Source organism: Abramis brama, assembly GCF_963993115.1.
Source record: "Abramis brama genome assembly, chromosome: 1".
Lineage (NCBI taxonomy): Eukaryota > Metazoa > Chordata > Actinopteri > Cypriniformes > Leuciscidae > Abramis > Abramis brama.
Genome location: NC_139963.1, coordinates 40,312,749 through 40,338,724, shown reverse-complemented (window position 1 = coordinate 40,338,724; position 25,976 = coordinate 40,312,749). Strand labels below are relative to the sequence as shown.

Sequence of the window (25,976 nt, the reverse complement as noted above, 5' to 3'; positions counted from 1 at the left end):
CTGTCCCTTTAGTAAAGATTAATAATATTTTATTTTTAAGAAAATTAATAATCAAGGTGGAGATGGGGTAGTGGAGGCATGTGGGAAGAATTGTCACTGGAGTGAGGTAAGCAGCGGCTTGCCTTGTGCTTTTGTTGTGCACAATGTGCTTTTGTTGTATTTAATAGGGATAGATGAACAAGCTCCTCCCTAACTTCAGTTTTTAACTTGATAAAAGTAACTTCATTGGGACCATTTCTACACAGCATCAAGCTTAACTATTCAACCTTAACAATTTATTTGTCGCCACAGTTGTTTTTTGATTGGTCATTAATAGGAATTATGAAGTTTATCAGTAAAAAAACATCATTTGATCCTAAACTGTCTGGCCCCTACTGAGTGACAGCTTAATTTAGGCTAAATTTGTAACCTTCTTACTTACAATCCTGTTACCTGTTTTATAATTTTTTTTTTTTTTTTAAATATGAATGTTTATTGCTATAAACGAAAGCACTCATATTAGGGTTTTAAAATGTATTTTGACATGTTCCAAGGTTTGGTAACAGGGTTGCAAAAATCACAAACCACATAAAATTAAAAGTTTGGGGTCTGTAAATGTTTTTAAAGAAATATTTTATGCTCACCAAGGATGCATTTATTTGATCAAAATACAGTAAAATTTTTTGAAATATTCTTACAATTTAAAGTAACTTTTTTTCTATTTGAACATATTTTAAAACACTATTCCTATGATGACAAAGCTGAATTTTCAGCAGTCCAGTTTTCACTATCATATATTGAAAACAGTTGTGATGCTCAGTATTTTTGTGCAGACTGTGAGATACTTTTCTTTGATGATTCTTTGTTAAATAGAAAATTCAAAAGAAAAACATTTATATGAAATAGAAAAACTCTAAGGAAAGTCTTTACTGTCTTTACTTTTGATTGAATGCATCCCTGCTGAATAAAATAATTAATTTCATGAAATAAATCTTACCAACTCCAAACTTTTGAACTGTAGCGTAAATGTAAAATAAAAAAGCACATATTTAGTCATTTAGTTTGACCTCCTGACCTTTTTTTAAAAGAGTTTATCTATATTTTACCCTACTTGTGGAAAGTGCCTCCTATTTCACACTCTCCATGATTAAAAGCAAAACTTTAAGACTCCCTCTTTCCTAGCAGGCCCAGTTCCTCTTTCAGACAGGATTCTGGGCCATTCCTAATGACTCACTGAAGAAGGCTTTACATCATGGGCCCCAGCACTGTTAGCCGGCTGTTTAATTGCTTCTCTTGTGTGCCACTGCCAAGTTGGATCCCTACAGTGTGAAAAAAGACCCCAGAACAGCATCAGTCCCAAAGGCTTGCTTGACTGTTCTTAGCCAGTTGGGTTAATCCTGTGTTCTTGGCTTACGGGACCTTTGGAGGTTTAAAAGTGCTGGCATGTAGTGAGATCTGTCAGTCTGCAGGACTATAGGAGAGCTGTGGTTAATTCGTTTGAGAGGAACAGACCGCTGCAGAGGGAGGATGGCCTTTTGTGACTGTTTTATAGTTGAGTACCGTTGGCTGTGTGTGTGCGGGAGGTTGTTTTAAAGTTGTGACCGTGAGTCATTGAGAAGGGGAGGAAGCCGTGCGGTCGATTGTAATTACAAACTCATATCTAACACTTTCATGTGAGCGTGTGGTTGAATCGGGTTGATGTGTGATATATGATTTTAGACGCTATGCTTGTACTTGTTGGTTTGTGTGTGTGTGTGTGCTGTCCTGCAGTTTTTTTTGGGTTCATCCATAGCCCACAACCCTGGGAGAGTCTACCTCTCTCTCCAAGATTACTCAACTGTGCCAGAGCATGTCAAAGCATAAACTGCTACACTAATAGCCCGTGGATGAGTGTAGAGCTCTGAAGTATTATTGAGCAAGCAGACTTGACTATTTCACAACCGAGGCTGAGCCTTTGTGTGTGTGTTTATCTGTGTGAACATTCAGGTTTCGTTGTTGTCGCCATGCTCTCCAAACATCCTGAAAAGTGATGAGTGTGTTAAGCAGCTCAGTGTGTGCACGGACTTGTACATGTCATGTGCTTGCGTTGTGATTAAAGGTGGCGGCAAAGTGATGGAGGATGGATGACGGATAACGGTGAGGCCTGGCTAGTTTTTCTGGTTCCCTGTTTGGGACTCAGGCAGTCAAGCGATGGCTTGCCCTCTCCGCTCCTCCCAGAGCCTGGGAACGAGCTCACCACTGTGCCTCTGCCTCTCCACTCACACTTGGGAGCCTTTCCCATCCATTTCATGTTTGTTATTTTCCTGTGTGGACTTGTGTGTTGCAGAGAAAGAAAAGGGGGAAAAAAGGGTGCAGGAAAGGGGGGGGGAGGTAGTAAAAAAGATGAAGTGCTCTTATATTTCCTAAACAATATTCTGAGAAAAGGCAAAAGTATGCTGCTTTTTTAACAGAAGCATATTTGTCTCTTCTGTGGTAAAGGGAACTGGCATAAATGATTTGTTTAATGTCACTGGAACAAACTCTGACATTGTGCTTTTGCTTTACATGCCTTGCCAGGACATGCATCGCTTGAGATTTTGTTTTGTCACTGTCCTTAGGGCAGTTCATCATGTTTTGATTTACATTTTCAGGGAAAAGTTCAGCCATAATGAAAGTTCTGCCATCATTTACTCGCCCTCGTGTTGTTCCAAACCCGTATATGACGGTCTTTGTTCAGTGAAACACAAAAGGAGACATTCTGGGTGAATGTTCTGGTACTTGCAGTTACAATTCATAGGAACCGGAGATTAAGCTTTGAAATAAAGAAGAAGAAAAAAACATTCCTACCAGATCAGTTCATATATCAGAGTCTTTGTGCTTGTATAATCTGATTATTTTGAGTTTAATACCTTTATCTTTTTAGTTTGTTGAGCTGTATGCTTTTACAAATAAATAAATAGGACAGACAGACAGACAGACAGACAGACAATAAATAAATAAATCTGAATTCATTTTTTACAGAAAATGTTTTATCTTAATAGCTTTATCTTTTCAATTTGTTGAGCTGTGCTTTTACAAATAAATAAAATAGATATACAGAAATACAAATAGATAGATAGATAGATAGATAGATAGATAGATAGATAGATAGATAGATAGATAGATAGATAAAATGACAGCCAGACAGACAGATAGATGATGGATGGATGGATGGATGGATGGATGGATGGATGGATGGATGGATGGATGGATGGATGGATGGATGGATGGATGGATGGATGGATGGATGGATAGATAGACAGACAGACAGACAGACAGATAGATAGATAGATAGATAGATAGATAGATAGATAGATAGATAGATAGATAGATAGATATGTTTGTAGACTTGATGAAGATTACTCATCAGGTGACAACTCTTATTCCAGTTAACGGATGGGTGTGTCTCAGGGCTTCTCGGCAGGCAGATTTGTCATTCAGAGGTGTGATACTAAGTTAGAAAGGATCTGTTGTCCACACTGTGATATGCCTCGTATGGGGAACCAAAGGAGAGCTGAGTGCCGCACTGTGTGTGCGTGCTGCCCCGAGGGCTCAGTCTGGGGGTACAGTATATGCGTTGTGTCAGCAGTGGGTTTTGTATGTTTGAGAGAGTGGGTATAGGTCGGAGAGAGTGTGGCCTGACCCCTGACCCCTCCAGATTATCCCTTAGCCTCAGGAGCCGAGAAATACAGGGCCTTCTTGCCAGTCCTCCCCACGCCCCTCACAAAGTCACATTCCGAGGGACACTTTTCCCACCAAATCCCAAACACACAACTCTATTCTTTCCTGGCAGAAGACCAGGAAAAGTGGGTGTTCACATGAGAGGGATTCTGCTTTCTGCTGATGGTACTGGTGACCCCACATGTGACGGCACAACCCAGTTCATCCAGCCAGGCCCACGGCCAGGGAACACACTGGCTTCTGTCACACATCGACCAACCAGCTATCATCGTATGTGCTGGTCACACACATTCCTCTAGGCCCGTAACTAACAGTTATTAAGATAATCTCTCACTTATTTCTCTGATGAAATGATCAATCAGATATTTAAGTTGCCATTAAGTGTTTACACCATGAGGTCCATAAGCTCCCAGTTACGTCACTGAGGCTTGCATTACAGACATATATCAGCCTGTTGTTCTTTTTAAGCTTTTACTGCTTTGTACACTTTTTCTATGTAGTTATGTAGTTACGGTATGTGTTTGTGCCACTGCAATGGATCAATATGATCTATCTTATCAACATGATCTAAACTTTGCTAAAAACACTGTTGTACACAACCTTTTTTTTTTAGCAAGTAAAAGGCCTTTTAGTTTGATTCTGTATCAAATATGACCAAGGTTTTGAGGAACGTTTATTTATCTCAATCATCACTGTATTGTATTGCATCATTGCATTATATTTATATGCATTTTATGTAGTCTGCTGTACTGTTAAAAAGATCCCATTAACTTACATTACAAGCTGTCCGAATTTCATCTTACTTTTTGCCTTATAAATATCCAAATTGCATATGTTTGCCAGTTTTGGGCTTCTGAATAAAATTGTTTTTTCTCTCTCTTCAAGAATGAGCTCCATATTCTCGTATAATAAATTGGCTAAAAGCCTAATGTATCAAATATGATATATATATATATATATATATATATATATATATATTGGGTGTTATATTTCATACATCAAGCTTTTATGGCTATTTTTTTCTCTCTCTAAAGGTTCAATAAACTGTTTCATTTTATTTAAAGATTTTTCTGACTATTATTTCATATGTCAGGCTTTACAGGGTTAATTCCTCTTCAAAAATGAATTAATGTCTTCCCTTAAAGTCTTGTTTTCCACTTTTTTTGCAGTATACGTTTTTTAGTTTAAGTATCAACTTGACAATGCCTGACATACAGTAAGTGTTGAGACTGAAAATGATTGTGGTTAGCATAACATTGCATAGCATATTTATTGTGAAATTTCTGCTTTTTGATTGTTAGATTTAGATTTCTTGGCAAATGTGAGCAAAGTTTGCGAGACATGTCACAGTACTGTGGTATTTTTCCTCAGAAGCAGGAAATCGTTTGCCAGTCTCTAAACCAGTCTAGCACAAACAAGATATTAAAGATATCTTATTTGTGATGTGTCCAGTGGGAACAAACCCACAAACAAATTCTGGACAAATGCAGTATGTCTACGAGAATCCCTTATTGTCATTCATGTATTTTGAAGAGAGATGTTTTTGTTTTTGCAGGTTTTTGAGAGATAAGACTTAGTTTTAGCAGTGGCAGATGTTTGTTTTTTCTGTTGTTCTTCAACAAAGGCAGACAATGACCTCCACAGCCAAACTGCTCTGGTCACAGCCGAACAGCTGTAAGAGTTCCTGATCCTCCATGCATGGCAAAATATAGGGCATAGACAGCAGTATGGATCTCTTACATTGCCCTTAGTCCACAGAGAAGAAGACAAAATGGAAGGAAATATAAAAAAAATGATGGCAAGGAGAGAGAAAACTGGATAGTGAAAAAAGGATGGAAATTTAGAGAGAGGTAATGAAGAAAGATTTAAGTGTGTGTGTGTGTGTGTGTGAATGCGTCTGAAAGTGAGGAACAGCTGCCAAATAACAGAGGCATGTTTGCGTTCTGATTGGTCCGGGCCAAACTGAGACGGAGAGTTCTTGGAAACAATCGACAAAGAGAGAATGAGAAATGATGGAGCTGCGGAATCTAAATGGAGCTTTCCTCTGCATTTCTACGTGAAGAAAATATTTTAGAGAAAACTTAGCTAAAATGTTTGTTGTTCTGTCTGTTTTTACATTATATTGGAATGAGCTTCTGCATCCAGTCACACGAAGTGATGCACTCAAACTAAATAAGCAATGAAGAGAGATAAATGGCCTCTGTACAGTTAGCTGGCAGAGAGACGAGTGGTTCCCACCCTAACCAGCCCTGAAAGAGAGTCAGTGAGTGAGTGTGGAAGTAAGTGAGAGAGGTTTTGAGCTCAGAATCTTGGCACCGTTTCACGTAGGCTCTGGACATCTGCCCATGTAGCCACGGAAAATGTCAAAGACACACCTAAGAGAATTAATGCACTCCAGAATATAATACACTTAATCAGTGGTATTCTTGTTTCCCATAAAAATATCTAAACATCCTTAAACCAAGATACATTTACTTAAAGAAACATTTTTGGGACTTTAGCTTATTCACTGTTTCTCCCTCAGAGTTAGATAAGTCCATACATACCCTTTTCATCTTTTCATCATCTTCGCCTTCTGATAATATAGTTCCCAGTATTTATAGGTTAGAAGATGGCGTCTGTGTCTCATGTGACCTTGTTATTTGTACACGCTGTGACTATACAAATCACAACATGTAAATAGGAAAATGTTGGCGTTATTTTGTCACTTATTGGGAGCAGTGTGCTAGCTGGAGCTGTTTACTTCCAGTCTTTGTGCTAAGCTAGGCTAGCGGTGGGTGCGTCAGACAGAGTTATGGCACGCACGGAGATGAGAAAGGTATGTATGGACTTATCTAACTCTGGGGGATACGGTGAATACGATAAAGTCCCAAAAAGTCAGCGTGTTCCTTTAAGAACAGTGTTGTGGGAAGTTACTTTTAAAAGTAATGCGTTACAATATTGGGCCACTCCCTAAAAAAGTAACTAATTGCATACCTTAGTTACTTTTAATGAAAAGTAATGTGTTACGTTACTTTTGAGTTAATTTTCCTCATCTGGGCTGGGATTGCTTGTTTGTTTGTTTTTAATAACAATAAAAAGTTCTATTTTTGCCAAATGTAAAGGCCCTTTCACACCAAAAGTGAAGTGAATAAGCCTCAGGCTGAAGGAAATGCAAAATCAGGCCTGTACAGTAGAGGGCGCAGCTCAAACAAACCTTTCAGCTGTGCTGCCATTCTGGATCACAGAAGAAAGTTCAACACTCATACTTCAGAAATAAAAACCCAAAAAATTAAACAAATGTGATGTTTATCTTAAGTCATTTTTGCTTATTAGTATGGTTGAATTGGATCATCGAATGTGAGCAGAAAATACATTGGGCAATAAAGTGAGATTAAATACATAAAGTATATTTGTGTTATGTATCATTAATTATTGCAGGTATGCGTATTATTTTGAGAATGCATTACACTGCTTTCATTAATTTTGAGGAATACTGAATCTGTTTTTTGTGCAAGTAAAGTCATGCTCACATTTAGGCGCTATTTACCCAACACTGTTTTCAACTAAAAACTTTTGCAAATGGTATAAAGTGCAAGTTTTTGAAAATGATACCGTTATCGTCTCTGTGTAAACTACAAAAATGCAAATTTGTGACAACGGTGATGTCATGTGTATTACATGTTCAGTCTATAGGCACGTAGTGTTTCTTTACAAAGTGATATCGCCAGCTACTGGCCTGGCATTAATAACACAGTGTTTTAGTAGTTTTTGTGATCCCATGTGAACAGGGATTGTTTTGACAACGTTGTCGTCCATACGTGTCGTCTATACGAATTCTTTTAAAAATGTTTTTAGTACATAGTTGTCTTATAAATGTACCCTTAGTCTAGAACTACAATAAGCATCATTTATTATATTTTTTTATTATTATCAATGATGAAAACTGTTGTGCTGCTTTAGATTTCTGTGATTATTTTCAGGATTCTTTGATAAAGTCCGAACGAATAGTATTTATTTGAAAAATAAATATTTTAGATATTTACAAGTACAGAATTATGTAACATTCCTAGCTTTGAATCTTACAACCCCCCTGAACATCTTTATTATTGTATGACTTCTGAACTTGACATGAAGTGTCTCATTTCTAAACTTGACTCTAGAGTTCCTCCTACGCAATATTTAAAGATGTCTTGGGAAAAAGATTTGGGTATAGATATTTCTTGAAGATTCCTGGACTGAGGCCTTTCGGGGTATTAGGTCTTGCTCCATCAGCTCTAATTTTCAACTGATTTAATACAAAGTTGTGCATAGATTGCACTACTCTTGTACCAAATTACATTCTAAATATCCCTCTGTGTCGCCTTTGTGTATAAACTGCAATTCCAAAAAGAGTACATTGGCTCATTTATTCTGGTTCTGCCCATAAATATGTAAATTGGTATTTTGTTTCTACTCAAAGGTACTTAAGACTGATTTTCCACATGACCCCCTTGTTGCAATATTAGGCTGGGCCCCTTCTTTGGAGACTTGTTGCCTCAATCAATTCCAGACGATACAATTTGGGATGACAGAAGCAAAAAAGGTAATTTTGTTGATGTGGAACAAAGAGTTTGCACCTAAATTTGAGTTGTGGCTTACAGAGTTTTCCAGTGTGTTACATTTGGAAAAGATCAGATATGAAATTGCTGGTAAACCGAAAAGATTCTTACAGATTTGGAAGTCCTTTTTTGAATTTCTGGAAGGTGATCATTGAATTTAACATTCTGGACATATGATTTAAGAGGTGTGGTACTGTAGACTATATAGTATCTCGCAGGGTGCAATAATTCAGTCTTTATCTCCATAATTGGGAATAAACCAAGGAATCCAACCAAGGAATTCTGGGAAAGCTGCAAAGTTGCTAATCGTGTAAAAAAAAAAAAAAACTACTAGTTTAAACGAGAACAAGAAAATTACAGAAATAAAAACAAGCAAATCCTGGGGTGTGTTTTTCACATATTTATCGAAAAACTGAAAGATGAAACCTAAAAGAGATGTGAGATGTAAAGGTGCTTTTATGACATTTGTAAAGGGAGGATGAAAAAAAAAAAACAGATTCCCAGAGTAGAGGGTGGAGTTGACGAACAAGAAACTGTTATTCAAAAAAGAGTAGTTGGAGATGAAGGAATGTGTCCTGGCGGGGGAGGAGAGATACTTGCAGGTAAATAAAAGACAGGATGGAGTGGGAAAGGAAAGAGAGAGGATGATTGGCAGAGCCTGTGGTTTGGCTGTCCAGGAGCAATCCGCCAGGAATCGTGGGAGCAGGAGGAGTGCCAATAATTACCTGGAGTAGGAAAGACGGGAGTGAGAGATAAAAGCGAGTGAAAACACTCTTTCCGCCTGTTACCTGCATACACAGCTGAGCCCAGTGGATTAGTGCAGTCTCGTTTTTTGACACCACTCTCCTCCTTTTCCTTTCATCCTCTGATTGGCTGTAAAAGCACCAGCCAAAGGGGCTTACGGGGGGCTCAGTTTTTGTGTCCGCAATAAAATCAGAGATATCGAATGTCGTCCCAGCTGGGTGGCAGCGGTTTGCTTGTATTCGTCACCCAAGCCTGGCACAATCATGGCAATCAAAATGAGGGTTGACGAGGTTAATAGCGGAACAGGAGATTGAGTCCTTTAATCAGACTTTCAGAGTCATTTGAACCCCTGAAAGTTTTTCATCCCTCTTTTTAAGTTCATGGAAATCCCTGGAGAGGGAGCCGGGAAAGCGAACAACTGCAGCATAGTAATGACATTAAACTTTTTGTTTTTATAACACACTTGCTCGACGTGACCTTTCGTAGCAGTAAATGAGATCTGCAGCGCGATCGCACAGAAGGATCCAACAGTGAGCTCTGAAAACATGTTTGTTTATTTCATGTTGATTTCTGTGTTCTTTAGCAGGCATGCAGAGAGACAGACAAGAGATAGCCCTGGGTGCTTTACTGCCCTGTGTTTACACTGGCAGCTTTTGACAGGCTGTGCTCCAGCCAGCGGAAACTCTGTAATGTATGCCAGGTGTTCTGCTTCTCTCAAAATAATCATTTTCTTAATCAAAAAATCGTTTTCTTAATCAGCATTTAAGCAAAATATCTAAACATCCTAAAACAAGGTAAATGAAAGGACATGGTATATTAAGTCTTGTTTTTAATTTAATTTTTTTTATCCTGTTGGCAAATAGTTTAGCTTTTTTTAAGCATAAAACCTCATATTTTTTTTATTATTTCTCTAGGCCAATTCACACCGCTCAAACAAACGCCAACAAACACGTTTTTTGGGTTTTGTTGGATTGGTGTGTTGCCCCTGTCAGCAAATGTTGGTCAGGGTTTGTTTTCACCCGACTGAACATATTCAATCAGTGTTTGTTTGTGTCTGTTGGGGCAGTGTGAACATGAGTTGTTTTTCATAAAATTATAAATCCAACAGCCAACTTGTTTGTTGGTGTTTGTTGCCATTTGTCTGTGCGGTGTGAATTGGCCTTCTGAAAACAAGACTTGAAGGGATAGTTCACCCAAAAATGAATATTCTGTCATCATTTACTCACCCTCATATTGTGCGAGACCGTGTTTGACTTTCTTTCATCTGTGAAACAAAGATATTTTTGGATAATTACAGTTGAAACATTCTTCAAAATATCTTTTTTCATGTTCTGTAGAGGAGAGAAAGTCATGCAGGTTTGGAACAACATGAGAGTGAGTAAATTACGACAAAATATTCATTTGAGTGAAATAGTGTGTAAAGAAGACAACTTTGAGTAAGACAATTATTATTTGTATTATTTTATTTTACTTTTGCGTGTGTACCCACTGTAAAACATTTCCACGCATTTAAAGTACAATCAACTTGGTTGTACAAGTCATTTCAACTTAAATAATATTAAAAATCAAGTTGGATCTTGTATAATTTATAAAAAATGTGCAACTGCTTAACTTATGTAAGTTAAAGTAATGTAAAAACATAAATTGTCATGACTTACTGATCATATGTTTTTTTTTTTTTAACAGTACTTAACCATATTTTGGGGACAAATTTGTACTTAGAAATGAGCTAAACCTGACAGAAACTCCCAAAACCTCCTTTTGGGATGTCCTCATTTGTAAAGTAAATAATACATTTTTTTTTTATTATTATAAAAGTGCAGAATGTTTTCGGTTAGGGTTAGGTTATAGTATTAAATGTTCCCATTTAGTTAAGTAGACGTGTGTGTGTGGTCCTGGTAAACCCTATGTTATGGGGACAAGATGTCGCCAAAAAGATGACAAAACGAGAAATATATAAAATACTAAATAATGTTTTTTGAAAACATGTACAAATGCATAAAGTTTTCTGTGATTCTTGTGTTTAGGATTATGGTTAGTGTAATGTGATTGAGGTTAAGGGAGGTGAGTGTAATGGACGTAGGCCAGTATGAGCTGTGGGTGTAAACCTCACTCCCCTGATCTCAAGAGGTGTACTAGCGCACCCACCTCCCACGCCTGAGACCCCGGTTCGAATCCCGCTTAGAGTGGGTCGAGTAGGACCCGTTACATTTGGTGCCGTGGCCCGGATGGGAGTGAGGTTTAGAGAGGTGAGTGTAATGGACGTAGGCCAGTATGAGCTGTGTGTGTAAACCTCACTCCCCTGATCTCAAGAGGTGTGCTAGCGCACCAACCTCCCACGTCAGAGAACCCGGTTCGAATCCCGCTTGGAGTGGGTCGAGTAGGACCGGTTACATTTGGTGCCGTGACCCGGATGGGAGTGAGGTTTAGGGGGCGTAATGGACCTAGATCTAGGGTGTGGGTGTAAACCTCACTCCTTGGCCTCAAGAGGTGCACTAGCGGGTCGAGTAGGACCGGTTACCTGTAGGCATATGGGCACAGGCCATACCACCACCTATTGGCTTGAATATCTCCAGCAGAACTTTTAAAGAGAAGCTCTTGTCTGTTTGAGAATGATGAGAGCATCCCCATACATATGTACGACTGCTGCTCATGCAGAGCTTCTGAGGCCCGGGTCTTACAGTCGACCAACTGATGATCTGTAATGTCCTGCCTCTGCACTGCAGGCTGAGGTTGTTTCAGACTGAAGGGCTGAACCAGAGATGACCCAGGCTGTGGACAGACCAGATGTTGCAGGAATGTGTCAGACAACCAGCATGCCAAAGATAATGCTGGAAGCCTTGCTGTTCCAACTCTTGAACGTGTACGTCTCATAGAGCCAATCTACGTCTGCTCGGCAACAAGTTGCTTTAATTTTGTGCATGTGAAAGTTGCAGCAGGACGACGAATGTTCCCATAATTCAGTCAAAACCTATGAAAGACAATACTGCAGCTGATTATGTCATAACTGTTTTGAGAGACCACAATGGCCTGATAAGAATAATGGTCTTGTTTAATGAGATTTGTAACTCCTGCAATCTCTCAATTAGTAAAGAGGTCCTCTATTGAATGCAGAGATCCTCAAACCTCGTTTCCCAAATCAGACGCATCTCAACTCCACACCACTCCCCAACCCCCTGCGCGCCGTGGCCCACATCCCGTCCAAAGATTCGGGACACACAGCGGCCCCTTCCTCCCCCTCTGGACTGCCTTCCATTTCCCTTTTGATTGTGATTGACAGATTCTTTGTCCCATTGTACTGAGCTGTCGCCTCTGATGAAGACACACACACACACACACACACACAAACACACGCATGCATGCATAGGAAAGCACGATCTTGCATGCGCACCTTGGCCTTGTTGCGCCGGACTGAAAGGTCTGTCATCGCCAAGACGTGAACGCAGTTGTGCTATCTGTGCTGGGTAAGTTTCCAGTGGTTTAGGAACCAAGGACATGGTTGCGCAATGCCTGACGCAGGCCGGAGGAAACTTGCGCAGTCCGTCTGCAAGCTGCGCCGTGCTGAGGTGGTGTGGCTGAGCGGGACAGCTGGTGGGGGAGGCGAAAGGGATGCTCAATGTTGTCTGAAGTGGTTGTCATTAACACAGCTCCTCAGGGATGGGAACCAGGTCACATTCTCTCACTCCGCACAAAGCAGTGTGTGTGTGAGAGGGCTGGGGGTGCCGAGGGAGGGTGGCGGACGGGGACTAGGCCATGACCTCTTTATATCCATCAACATATCATTGGCCGGGTGTGCGCTGTCCAATCTGCAATGCGTCGGAATGTACTTATGTGTTCGATTTGCCCCTCTTGCTTTTGCGTTCTCTCTGCTCGCTGTCACAGTCTTTATATCTCCTGCATCTTTTGCTCTCACTTTGTCTCTTTCACTTTTTCCCATTTTGTGTTGGCCTTCCTTGCATAGTGACTAAGACAAATACCTTGGCTATGTAACTAAAACAGCGCACAGGGCTGGAGGGGGTCCGGTACTCTGTGTAATCATAAATAAAACATTTTCAGTACAGGCAACATGTGCTCAGGGTTATACACACAGTGTCAGGGATTTTAACAGCCTAATATTTGATCCTCAATACACACTAGTTGCATCCGAAATCGCATGATCTCCGAGTAGGTGCTTCTTTTGAATAAGTACTTACTTGGCAGCTATTAAAAAAGTAGGTTATATATAGTATAAATGTGTTCTGCACATACTACATTTGTCATGTTGTCATTGTCATGTGACCTACCAGCAGTTGCTTCTCTTCACTGCCATTCACAAATGGGATAGTAAAGTGTCTTTAGAGTGGTGCAGGTATGACATCACGTTATAGGCCAATGGACAGTTCGCATCACATTGGTTCCCTTGGAATCCCCTTTTAAATATAGCAAAAAGCAAGCTCTGTGAAAGACTGATACTTACACATTTTGTCCATCAAGATAAATATCACAGATGTAACAGATATAACACAACTTTTATGAATTTCGAAGCCTAAATGAAGTCGCCAGAAAAAGCTAAAGGTAGGCTATAATCAAACTACACCACGGTCCCACAAATTCAGCGTCACCATCAACTCTTTCAGTTTTTATTTTAAAACATTTTCTCAGAAAGTTTTAGTTAGAATAGTTTATAAGAGCACAATTATAAGCATAACGAGGCTGTAAAAGCGGACTTTACCTGTTCGCCGTGATGACGTTTAATCTCCCTGACAGCCTCTGTAGCCATTCAGCCACTTGTTAGTAGCCGACTTTTTCGAGACACGCAACAGCTTAAATAAATCACAAGTAAATACTGATGCATTTTATGTCGTAGAGTAAAACGTAAAATGTCTTGAACTTGTGTTCACCACAGACCTTATTTCAGCCATTTAACCAAAATCCTATTAAAAAAAAACATTGACTTCGGGACAATGAAACCAGAAGTGCTAAAATGCTAACTCACTTCTGCATTTTTGGCCTACAAAGTGATGTCATACCTGCACCACTCTATTGGATGCGCACTTCTGAATCCCGCCGGAAGTTGATGGTCATCCAAGTAATTTTTTTCTACTGTTTTATGAATACTGTGAATTCAGACATAATGTTTTTTGCCTACTTTATAGTAGTTTCTCAATCGGAAGGCTGCATCCTAGTAAGGCTGCATATCTAGACTGCCACGTCATCGTTGCCGTCCCATTTTGAAGGATCCTTGGAATGCGGCCTTCGTTTCTCAACCTCCATTTGTCGTCTTTCGTAGGAAGCATCAAATGTAAACGAATCAATCACCCACAATTCTTTACACACATTCCAATTCAATCACTTTATATTCAGTTAATATAAATATATTTAATATAAAGTGTTTATATTAAAGTAAATTTAATAGTATTTTTTGTACTTGCGGGGGCAGAAAACCTAATTACAAAGACATGCGCACTTACTAGACTGTCTCATTCTAGCGTTCGGTGCTGAGAGGAAGTCTAGCATAGGAGCCTTAGAAGGATTGGACTAGAAAGGACACAGATCTAACTAGGATACAGCTTCCCAAATGAGAAGCACCCATAGTAAAGACAGCACAGATCTCAGACTATTCCTCTGTGTGCTATTTCTTTACTCTGCTAGTGTACTGTCGCCCTCTGCTGGATAAAATGAGAATGCCTGGCAAGTCTGTCCTTGGCTAATGTTGAGTATCCTGAGGCCACAACAGTAATGTGGTTAAGGCAGTTCCACTCTGTTGACTGGTGTATTCAGTGTTTAGGTTTTTCTTAATTAAAGGAGCAGACTTAAGGTAAATCAATCTGGCACAAGAAAAAAGGTAACAGCAGTTTGAACAATAAAAGACGACAAGTGAAAACTACACTTTAATATGCTTCCAGCCTTGAGCAAAACGATCACATTACATCGTTATTTAGGTTCAAAATCAGCACATCTTTAAATAAAGCTTTAAGACCACCTAAATGTTCAAGTTAATTCAAATAATAAACAGACTTAGCTTATAAAAGGAGAGAAATAGATTTTAAACAGATAAGACATCAAAGACATTTCCATGTACGTCATTAGTACAAATAAAGGCAGCTATGTGATTATTTTTCACTTGATTGTGAACATGGTCTGTTCATTTTTACAGACTAAAATGCTTCGTAATTCACAATCATGGAATAGCATAACCTACCTACTCCTTTCAAACATCTGTTGCTAGCATTAATACAACAATACATGTGCATGTTTTGAAAATCCAAATCTGCCTTTTTTATAATGTGTTTTAATGTGGAATACTCATTTGAGGTATTGTATTCTCCTGCTTGTTGCACTGAGTTGTGTCCTATTCTGCTGTAAACTGAGGGAAGTGTGAGTGTGTGCGTCTCACTGCTGCCCCCCTCAGTCAGGAGAAATGGTGCGTCTGCGCAGACAGTTGCATGTCAGGCATTTGAGGATGCTCATGGTAATGTGCATAAGCGAGCCAAAGTTAAAGAGCAGGTTGTAAAAGGTGTGCACTGAAAGTCCTCCGGTCTCATCCGCGTATTTCATGGCCACAATGGGCGTGTAGAGGTTGTTGGTCAGATTCCGGAATCGAGGTCGGCTGGATTCAATCACTTTCTTGGTGCACTGGAACAGAAAATGACAAAAATGCATGGAGATTTAAAAGAATGCAAAGCTTTAATGGGCAGCGTAAGCAAATTGGAGCTAATCGTTTTCAATGCAATGAATTCATAGGGTTAATATGTGTGCAGTCAAACGGTGGCACATACTTTAGCGATGTCATCAGGTCTTTGTCCCAATGCCTCAAAGATATCGATGGATGATGGAATGTACACATCCTTGAAGTATCTGACAGTGTCTGCGTCTGCTCCAGGATATTCCATCTTGGCCACTTCTTGCATCATCTTGGTTTCAAACTCTGTATGCACTGGGCCTGGTTCGATCATAGACAGTCTGGGAGTACAGAGGGAATGTTACAGTACATTACAACTGAAGCACTCCTTAATGCCAACAAGATGGACTATAAGAAGCCTGTTTACTCCAAGTCTGATGAGTACAACAGTTGTTTTAGTGCCATGTTAAAAAAATGGATACATTTTCTAGAATAAAGTAATAATTTTGCGCATAAAGTACCCTGCTGACCAAGACAATATTCACATGCCTCTACATATTAGGCTGAGATATTTCCAATACTTCTGCTGTAATTATGACAAAGCCGCTTGATTTAAAACTTTTTTTATTAACAGAAACTGTAAGCATTGATATATTAAATTAATTAACTCCAACACTTTTTGTGATTCAACACTTTTTGTGTGTTCTTGGTTGAGAACTGCATTATTCTAACTTTAATGCTAAAGAGTTACCCTCAAAATGTTATGATTTCATTCTCAATTATTATTATTATTATTTTTTGCTGGGGAAACAAATCCGATTTCATCTTGGATCATTGCAATTTGATATTTCACTGATATTTTCATTGTTTTGGTTTTAAACCAAAGTCCCTTTCAAGTTCCAAGAGGTCCTATCTCTATATTTCCTTCGCAGCGGAGGTCTGCACAATACTTTTTTGAAAGCCATAGTGATTTGTAAAAGAAAAAATCCTAAACACTCAAAATAGTCATCAAATATGAGAATCCAGGGCCCCAAGAGCCAAAGCAGTGATGTCTTTTACCAATATAATTTTTACCAATATTTTTTTTAAACATTTTGACACCTATGTGTATGGCACAGAAGGTTCGTTTACATGTTAGTTTATCTCTTAAGAACAGTGTGGGCCATTTTTACATTTTGCTTCAACTAATAAACTACTAAAAACAATGAGCATAATCTATAATCAAAACTCTCATCATGAGCACACAAAGTTAACTAGTAATTTCAAAGTTTTTTGTCTTCCTTTGCCATCTCTAAATAATTATCTAAATTATAACAGTGTTTATTATGAAATGCTTTTAATATGCTTTTTAATAAGGCTAAATGTATGAGGAAAAAACAAACAAAACGTCTACAGGCGCCACACATTATCTTGTCACAAACCTGGTTTAGTCAAACGGTCTGAGTCATCTGTATGACAGATAACAATAATTGTATTTTCTGCGGGAAAATAGAGAGGAGAGAGAGATGCAACACGCATAGAGCAGAGAGGACTTGAATGAAGCTTGTTTGGCTCCAGATAAAAATATTAGAAGATGAAGCGTGAAAAATTGGTCCCATTTTATATTAAGTGGCTTTAAGCACTATGTACTTACATTGAAATTAATAATTTGAGACAATGGACTTATTGTGTACATACATGTTTTTACATTATACTTGTTTAAAAAATACCTGCATGTAATTACAGCTGTAATTAGTTAATATAATTACATTTGTAATTACACTGTTGAATCTTTCCTTACACCTGTCACTAGCCTTAGCCGTATCACACCTCAATAGCAGCAAAAGTGTTTTACAATACAACATGAACACAATAAGTACACTGTACTTATTTGTCAATGTAAGTAGGCTACATAGTACTTAAAGCCACTTAATATAAAGTGGGACCCTTTAAATTATAGAAACAGTAAAATGGCGCAATTATGTCTCGTAATCTGCATGGAACCAAGCCGGGGTCCGCAACCGAACTGTGGTTCGCCATTTGAATACCACTGCTTTAAAGGGAGCTTAACTTGCATGACTAAAATAGCTTCCCGAGAAATGACTTGCCTTAAAGGGATAGTTCAGCCAAAATGAAAATTTGCTGGTAATTTAATCACCCTCAGGCCAAAATGTATGTGACTTTTTTCTTTTTAGCTGAAAACGTGGTCCTTGGTAATTCATTTCGGTTTCAGCTAAAAATCCTCTTTACATTTCTACTAAACAAAAAAATACACCAACATCTTGGATGGCCTGAGGGTGAGTAAATTACCAGCAAATTTTCATTTTGGCTGAACTACCCCTTTAAGGCAAGTCATTTCACTCGGCGGCCATCTTTGAAACGTCTCTCGGGAAACTAATTTAGTCATGCAAGTGCAGCTCCTATCTCTTTGAATGGGGAAACACCAAATTCTCTAAAGCTGTCCACCAAACTTAAGATTAAATTTCATATTTGAAATCACCAATGCAATATGTCAACTGTGTCATACATTTTGTTTCTAAACACTCAAATCATGACAAAAAACTAAATTTTTCAGGCTGGACCATCTAATGTGCATGTGCAGTCATAAACCCAATTCACATAACACTGACAGACGGCAACGGACACTTCGTCGGGTTTTGTCGGATCAGTGTGCTGTTGACGTCTGTTGAAAAAGCTGAATCGGATTTAGAAAATCTGAAAAGTGACGAGCTGTAATCTGGAGACTGTCAGCTTTGGCCTGCTTCTGTCGGTGGAGTGTAAATTTGGCATATAAGCGCCCATCTCAGAACACTGACTTATGCAACTGGAGCTTCTGACTTTTTCCAATTGTCGATTGGCTCTTTAATTTAGAAGGCGGGACTTATTCCGTCATATTGCGCGTTGCACTTTCTCCCATTCATAGTAATATGAGTGCATTGCCTTTGCATACTTGTATCTAAAGTCTTTTGTTTTCTTCACGTTTTTAATGCAGAAAATTCAGACTTAATGTCAATAGGCCCTCAACCATAAGACTTCAAATCACTTACTTGACATTAAACTTCAGCAGCTGCACAGCCATACTCTCACAGAAGCCCTCTATGGCGAACTTAGAGGCCGTGTAAACATCATTGAAAACCACACCTGCAGATGAGTCCAATAGAGATATATTCAGTGATAATGTCATTGGTCTGCTGCCCTCCTAATGTGGCTCAAACCATGTGTGGCATTTCTTTCCGTCATAATGCTCTACAGCTAAGTGCATAACTCTGAATGGCTCTATTGTTGATCTGACTGTCAAGCATTCAGCTGTGTGACACAAAAGGGTTCAGTCAGGCTTGGTGTGTCCGTCTTACCCTGCAGGCCCATTACGCTGCTCATGACGATAATGTGGCCGTCTCGCCTCTTCTTCATGTCTGGCATGACCTCTTTTATCATGCGCACCGTTCCGAAGAAGTTGGTCTCAAACACATTCTTCATCTCATCCATACTGATGCTCTCCACAGGTCCCAGCAAACCCACTCCTGCATTATTAACTGGAAAATCAGACAGGAAACATGGGTGGTTATGGACTTGACTGGTCACTGAGGCACTAGGCCAGGTATTGATCTATTGTGAGCAGCACTTATTTAACATGTGCTTATTATAGTTTCTAGCAAACTCATGTCTCTGGTCATTGTAGTACTTAATCTGTTCAGATTGTGTAACGCCAATCCAAGCCTAAACCAAATCCTATTAAACTAAGTCTGGACTACTAAGTCTGTACAGTCAAATAGGATTTGGTGCATGTGTGTGTTTTTTTTTAGTACATTTATACAACAGGTGTTTTGTCAAGAATAGAGAGCCTAAGTCCGGTTGACCACCATGGGATCTTACTTCGGAAAAATATTGTATGGTAGTCAATGGCGCGAGACAACAAATATTTTGATCTCGTTTGAATTGTGCCCTGAATTACACATGATGTTTGTCAATTTAAAATATACATTTTAAAGTCAAGAAAGTCGCAGTTTGAGGCATAAGACTGTGAAAATACGTAATTACAGAGACTACAAACCCAAAAGGTGCACGTGTGACGTCATACCTTTTTGCTCAATGAATGAAGCTAACTTTACTGAAGCTAACGTCTGTCTGTTTCTATAGTCTTACGTTATAATTGTAACGTTACGCCGTCATGCCTGAGTGTTTTGTACCAGACTGCACACATACGAGCAACGGATCTTATGACGTACATAGTGCGAGACGAGAGATGTAGTTCATTGAGCGATTTTCACATAAAACTCACATAAATGTTTCTCTTCTGTTTTATGACAAACTGCGACTTTCTTGACTTTCATAATTATCTTTTAAATTGACAAACATCATATGTGTAATTCAGGGCACAGTTCAAACGGAATAAAAAGATAAGTTGTCTCTCGCCATTGACTACCATACATATTTTTTCCGAAGTAAGGTCCCATGAGCCGGAAGCGGAGGGGAGGGACTTAGGCTCTCTATAGCAACAGGTAGTGAACCCTTGTAAAAAAAGAAGTGTACTTAATTGTAATAGTGAATTTGTAGTGTACTTTAAATCTTAAAAGTATATCATATATCTTTAATATTTATAAACACTGTAATTGCAGATAATATAAAAATGAAACAATGAAATAAAAGGCCTCACATTCATGATATGTTTCTAAACACAAAGCACACTTTTGTAAAAAATGTCAAGTATTACTTTAAAGAACATTTTAGATCATTATGTTTTAATATTTTTTAGTCGTGCTTTAAAGAAGTACACTTATTTTGATGTGCTGACTAACATACTAAAGCACATGTAAAGTACTTGATTATAATTTTAACTCTAATGTGTTATTCAATATTACTTTTAAAGGTTATATATTATAATATAATTGATCATTACAAATGTGTAATTACAAATATATTTAAATACATGACATATAAGGTTCAATAGAAATGACATTTGAAGTATATTTTAGTTTACTGCTTGCTTGTACATTCGGCAATACACTTTAACCATATAGAAGTATAAATTACAACATGTGCTAAAGTAAAAAAAGCACTCTTAAGTTCAGCTAAATGCTAATAATATAAATTTAAACTATAATACACTTTTATTTATTTGCGATTAACACGTGCCCGAAAATATTACTCAAAATAACCACTCATTTTAAAAGTATGTTAAAGTGTACTTCTTTTGCACAAGGAAATGCTTGTCTTTATGGACACGTTTAGGATGTAAAAGACCACAAAGCATGTTAAATGATTCCCTTAGCAAACAGTTTGATGTTAGCAAGCCAAGGACAGTTGGCTTGCTAACTTGCACATATTTCCAGTAGACTTTTCGCTCTTTTCACAACCTCAAATCTGGTCCTGCTGCATATAACTTGCAGTTTGAACAGCCCATCTTAAAAAAATAAAAAATTGGATTTCCCCTGCGGTGTGAACAAAGCCAATGAGGTCAAAGGCATCCTGCACTCACTGAGAATGTCGATGTGGCGGTCCTTTACACTGTTAATACACTGCCTGACCGAGTCATCACTACACACATCCAGTGCCAGCAGTGTCAGGGTCTTGCCGTACGCGTCACCCGCTGCTTCCACCAGCTGGTCCTTCTTTTTCAGGTTTCTCATAGTGGCAATAACTTCAAGACAAGTGAAAGAGAACAAGCATATCATCGACAAAGCAGTAATCACTCAAAAGTTCAAGCCTAATATCTACAAGGGGTCTCACTGAGAGGTTTAGAAGCTTTGTTCTGAAATCAGCACAGGGGATTGCAGTTTGATTGAATTTGGTCCCTTTCATGATATATATGCTGACCCAAACAAAACACTCAGTGTAATCAGTGGTGTGTATTGCTTAATTAAACTGTGGCTGAAAGATAAGCTGAAGAGATTAACATTTTAATGCACTTTGCACTTTGAACGCATGAGGGACGCTGACCTAAATCAAGCGCCCATCCCAGATTTAATAATAAGCTCGCTGAACATTTTTCATCTGAAATAATCAGTTTTATCTTTATGAAAACATTATCCAGTCCACTCTAATGTCAGTGATCAGCTGTGCTGGCAAGTTCTACATGAAAAACAAAGCAATTATTATTTTATTTTTTTACCACCTTTCCATATTTTTGGTCGATATGATTCACTGTTCTTCATGGGTGGAATCTTCCTAACGCTAAACCTGAACAGTTCCTTGCAATTAAGAAATGTTTAGTTTTTTTGTTCTATTATTCAGCAAGGCTGTATTAAATTGATCAAAAATGACAGTAAAGGCTTTTGTAAAGACATTGTTTAAAAAATAATAATATTTCAAATAAGTGCTGTTCAGAGTGCTGTGCTGTGAACAGAATGATTTCATATCAGAATGATTTCTGAAGGATCATGTAAATCTGAAGACTGGAGTGATGATGCTAAAACATTCAGATTTGATCACAGAAATAAATTATATTTATTTTAAATTGTAATAATATTTCACAGTGTTACTGTTTTTACTGTATTTTTGATCAAGTAAGACTTTCAAAAAACGTTTAAAAAATCTGATCGACCCCAAACTTCTAAATGGTAGTATATATATATATATATATACAGTAGCCTACTGTGCAAAAGTCTTAGGCATGTTAATACCCCCCCCCCCCCCCCCCCCCCCGGTTATTTTTAAGTCAGTTATTTATATCTTTTGCTGTAGTGTGTCAGTAGGAAATATCAGTTTACATTTCCAAACATTCTTTTTGCTATTAATTGTAATAATCCAGTGAGATTTGTGTATGCTCAAGGAATCTGACAACAGCCGGTATGATCTGATCTCACCATCATCGAGTCCTTCTGTGATTACGTGAAGAAACAGAAAAAACTGAGACAGACTAAATCCAGAAGAACTGCGGGAATGTCTCCAAGATGCTTGAAGAAACCTTCCTTATATCTTGAAGATATAAATAACTGACTTAAAACCATTTTTAAAACCATTCCATTTAACATGCCTAAGACTTTTGCAATTGTAATTGCAAATTGTAGTGTATATATATATATATATATATTCTCATCTCTTTTCTAGCCTGTACTTCTCTGAACAATCGCTTTACTGTATTCCTCATTTGTAAGTCAAATAAAAGTGTCTGCTAAATGAATACAGACAATATTAAACTTCAACATTTACATCATAGGCTTACTTTTCGTCTTTGACAATGATATATATTAATTTGGCTGTCTCTTTCTCTGTGGCACTAGCACATCTTCAGTACTTTGAGGTTTGATTTGCTGATCAAATCCTGTCCGATTTACAGATAAGGTCAAGGAGCCTCCGTAGCTTTTTTAAAGCGTCATCCATTCAGTCTGTCAACAGACATCATCCCTGATCAGTCAAAGCCCAGCTGCTGTTGAAAAGTGCCAGTAAACATGCGGAGACCATAATGCATCTGTAGGGTGATGATGGAGAGACACAGCTGCTGGGAAATCTGCATTCCACTTGTATATAAAGAATAAGCTGTACTTGATGAGAGGAGAACTTCATTCTTACGACACACAAGGCATGTGGGGCCAAACTAGGCCACAACATAAATGTGTTTACGAGAACAACCGCCTCATTGTTAAAGCTGCTGTTTTAAGACTTGAGGCCGATTAAACATTCTTGAATGAGCCACCCTCAATTATAATTGGATTTTTTTTTTTTGGCTTCTTTGAAGTTGGCATATATCGCTGCTCCTCATTATAACCAGAACCAATTGGAAAAGGATTTTATTTTTCTTTCGGAAAAATCCACTGTTGCAATGCTCTTAGAATGGGAACAAAGTTAAAATGGAATTCATTTAAAAGATGAAAAAGAATGAAAGATGGTTTCCTTTTAACTTCTTCATTTCAACTTTCTTAAAAGCTTGACAACCCTTTCGTGTTGTAAAACAAGGGGTTAGTAGCAATACTGCAGGAAGTCCACCAATCTTAAAATACACTGCCCGGACAAAAAAAGTCGCTGTTTGGATTTAAAAAGGCTAATGCTTAAGAGACTGGATCATTATTGCAATGATTATTATGTTTCTAGCATGTTACTATATGTTTGGTATCAGTTATTCTAACCCCAATTGTTGAAGTGTTTTCTTTAACAACCATGGAAAACACATCACATTTATTTCCATCAAGAGGTGCATCAATTTTTGGTCAAGATCTTGTATTGACAATGCAAGAGTCCAGCACTCTGTAAAGTCTCCTCCAGCAAATCCCAAAGACTTCCAATGAATTTAAAGTCTAGACTCAGAGGTGCCAATTCATGTGTGAAAATGATTCTTCATGTTCCTCCCAACCATTATTACACAATTTGATCCTGATGAATCATTGTCATCCTGGAATATGGCCATGATGCGTCTTCCTACATGGTTGTTTAAGAAATGAAAAGCTAAACTTAAACCCATCAATTAGGGTTAAGAAACTATAACATGATAGAAACATAATAATCACTGCAATAATGATCCAATCATAGACTCTTAATCCTATTTTAAACCTATTTAAATCAAACAGCAACTTTTATTTTTTGTGTATTTAAAAATGTGTTGAAATCAAATCAAATCACAAATAAATTTATATATAAATTTAACTAAATCTAAAGAAGCGAAGTTTCATTGTCTTGCCCACATTAAATGCATTAAAATGTAATGTAATGACTCATCAATGTTTACAGTAAGCATCATAAGTATGTAAATACATTAAAGGGATAGTTCACCCAAAAATGAAAATACTGTTGTCATTTACTCACCCTCATGTTGTTCCAAACCTCTATGAGTTTACAAAAGAAGATATTTTGAAGAATGTTGGTTGATGGACCCCATTGACTTCCATAGAATGGAGAAAAAAATATATACTATGAAAGTCAATGGGGTCCATAAACTGTTTGGTTACCAACATTCTTCAAAATACCTTCTTTTTTTGTTCAGCAGAAGAAATAAATTCATACAGGTTTGGAACAACTTGAGGGTGAGTAAATAATGACATAATTTTTATTTTTTTAATGGAAACTATCCCTTTAATGTGCTACTATACACATGTCACTATAGGCCAGGCTTCATCTCTCAATCCACCAAGGGTCTGAAAAAGGTTGAAGACCCCCGGTGCAAACCATTTGATTGACATTAATGAGTCTCTAGATGTAGCCGAGTAGGAGATAACAAATGTCCAATGGTTTTGCCCTGCTCAGAGTGCAGATGAAGTCTTCAGAAGACCCTCGCTTTAGAGCCCTCAACTTGTACAGGTCTCAAACTTTGTCCCTCTCCCAACACTCATTCCAGTGTGTGAACTATTGGCGCATTAGACACGGCACTAAACCAGGGCAGCGGTCTACAATTCACAGCCATAAAGAGAGCTTTGTACTGGAGAAGTCACTTGAAAGAGAACTGGCAGTCTCTTTATGATCTCCGCCTGGCAAGCGGTATCCTCGCGGAGCCGTACCCTGGAAACTGCGCTTTCACATGATAATAAAGACCCTTCGGGCTCAACTAGAGAAAAGTGAATGTAGCCTATAATCTTGCGGTTCGGATGAACAGACAAACTAATGCGAAAATGTACAGCGCGTTATGTCATGAAAATACCCAACAGCTGCGTTTACAAAGTAAGACATAGGCTATCGGCTAGAAGCGTGTAAACTTCTAATATCTACAACTTCTGAAACACGTTTAAACGAAAACCCAAAACGTTCTATAGACGCGTGAACGCTGAATTAGAACGCAAATGAGCGCGTTTACCATGGTAACGCTTGTGTTCGTCTCTGGCCAGCAGCACGGCGATCCTCAGTCCGATCCCAGAGGAGCAGCCGGTGATCAGCACCACTTTCTGCTCGCCACCGCCACTCGCCATGGCAACTCCTGTCAGTCTCAGCTGGATCAGAGGACTTGAACAAACTTAAAGCGGATAACGCAACCCGGCGCTCATGTGAGCGGGTTATGCGGTCACATGGCAGACAGAAAATCGTTAACGCGCATCAGCGTTTACTGTACTGCTTTGAAAAACAAACAGATTAACGCAGTGAGATGCATCGCGGGCTGTGGGCGCAAAGGGGAGAGAGGTGTGTGTTTGGGGAGGGGACGGGGGTATGAGGCGAGGGAAAATAAATACACTCAATCAACAATCAATTACAAGTAAACAAGTTTAATTGAGTTAATGTTAAAAGTTAGTCTGTGTGAGCATGGTTTTAAAATGATGATTGTACAACAAAACATATATATATATATAAAACATATAAAAAAATCCTTAGGCCTATTATATTATAGCCTATAACACTTTATTTTAAGGTGACTTAGGCTACATGTACTTACTATAGTAGTAACAGTAAATTATGTAGGCCTATAATTATTGTAACTTATGGTAACACTTTATTTTAAGGTAGCGTAAGGCCTACTTACACGTTACTACATGTTCTTA

General features: G+C 38.4%; 1 protein-coding gene across 1 annotated transcript; it reads right to left on the bottom strand.

The window, feature by feature from the left end:
- Positions 1 to 14,859: 14,859 nt before the first annotated feature.
- On the bottom strand, positions 14,860 to 25,614 carry rdh8a (retinol dehydrogenase 8a). The gene is made up of 6 exons (XM_084123425.1): positions 25,301 to 25,614; positions 21,059 to 21,220; positions 18,936 to 19,115; positions 18,630 to 18,723; positions 15,761 to 15,944; positions 14,860 to 15,617 (listed from the first exon to the last, which is right to left on the bottom strand). The coding sequence occupies exons 1-6, from the start codon at positions 25,410 to 25,412 to the stop codon at positions 15,390 to 15,392; spliced, it is 960 nt and encodes a 319-aa protein (XP_083979551.1). The 5' UTR covers positions 25,413 to 25,614; the 3' UTR covers positions 14,860 to 15,389.
- Positions 25,615 to 25,976: the final 362 nt, after the last annotated feature.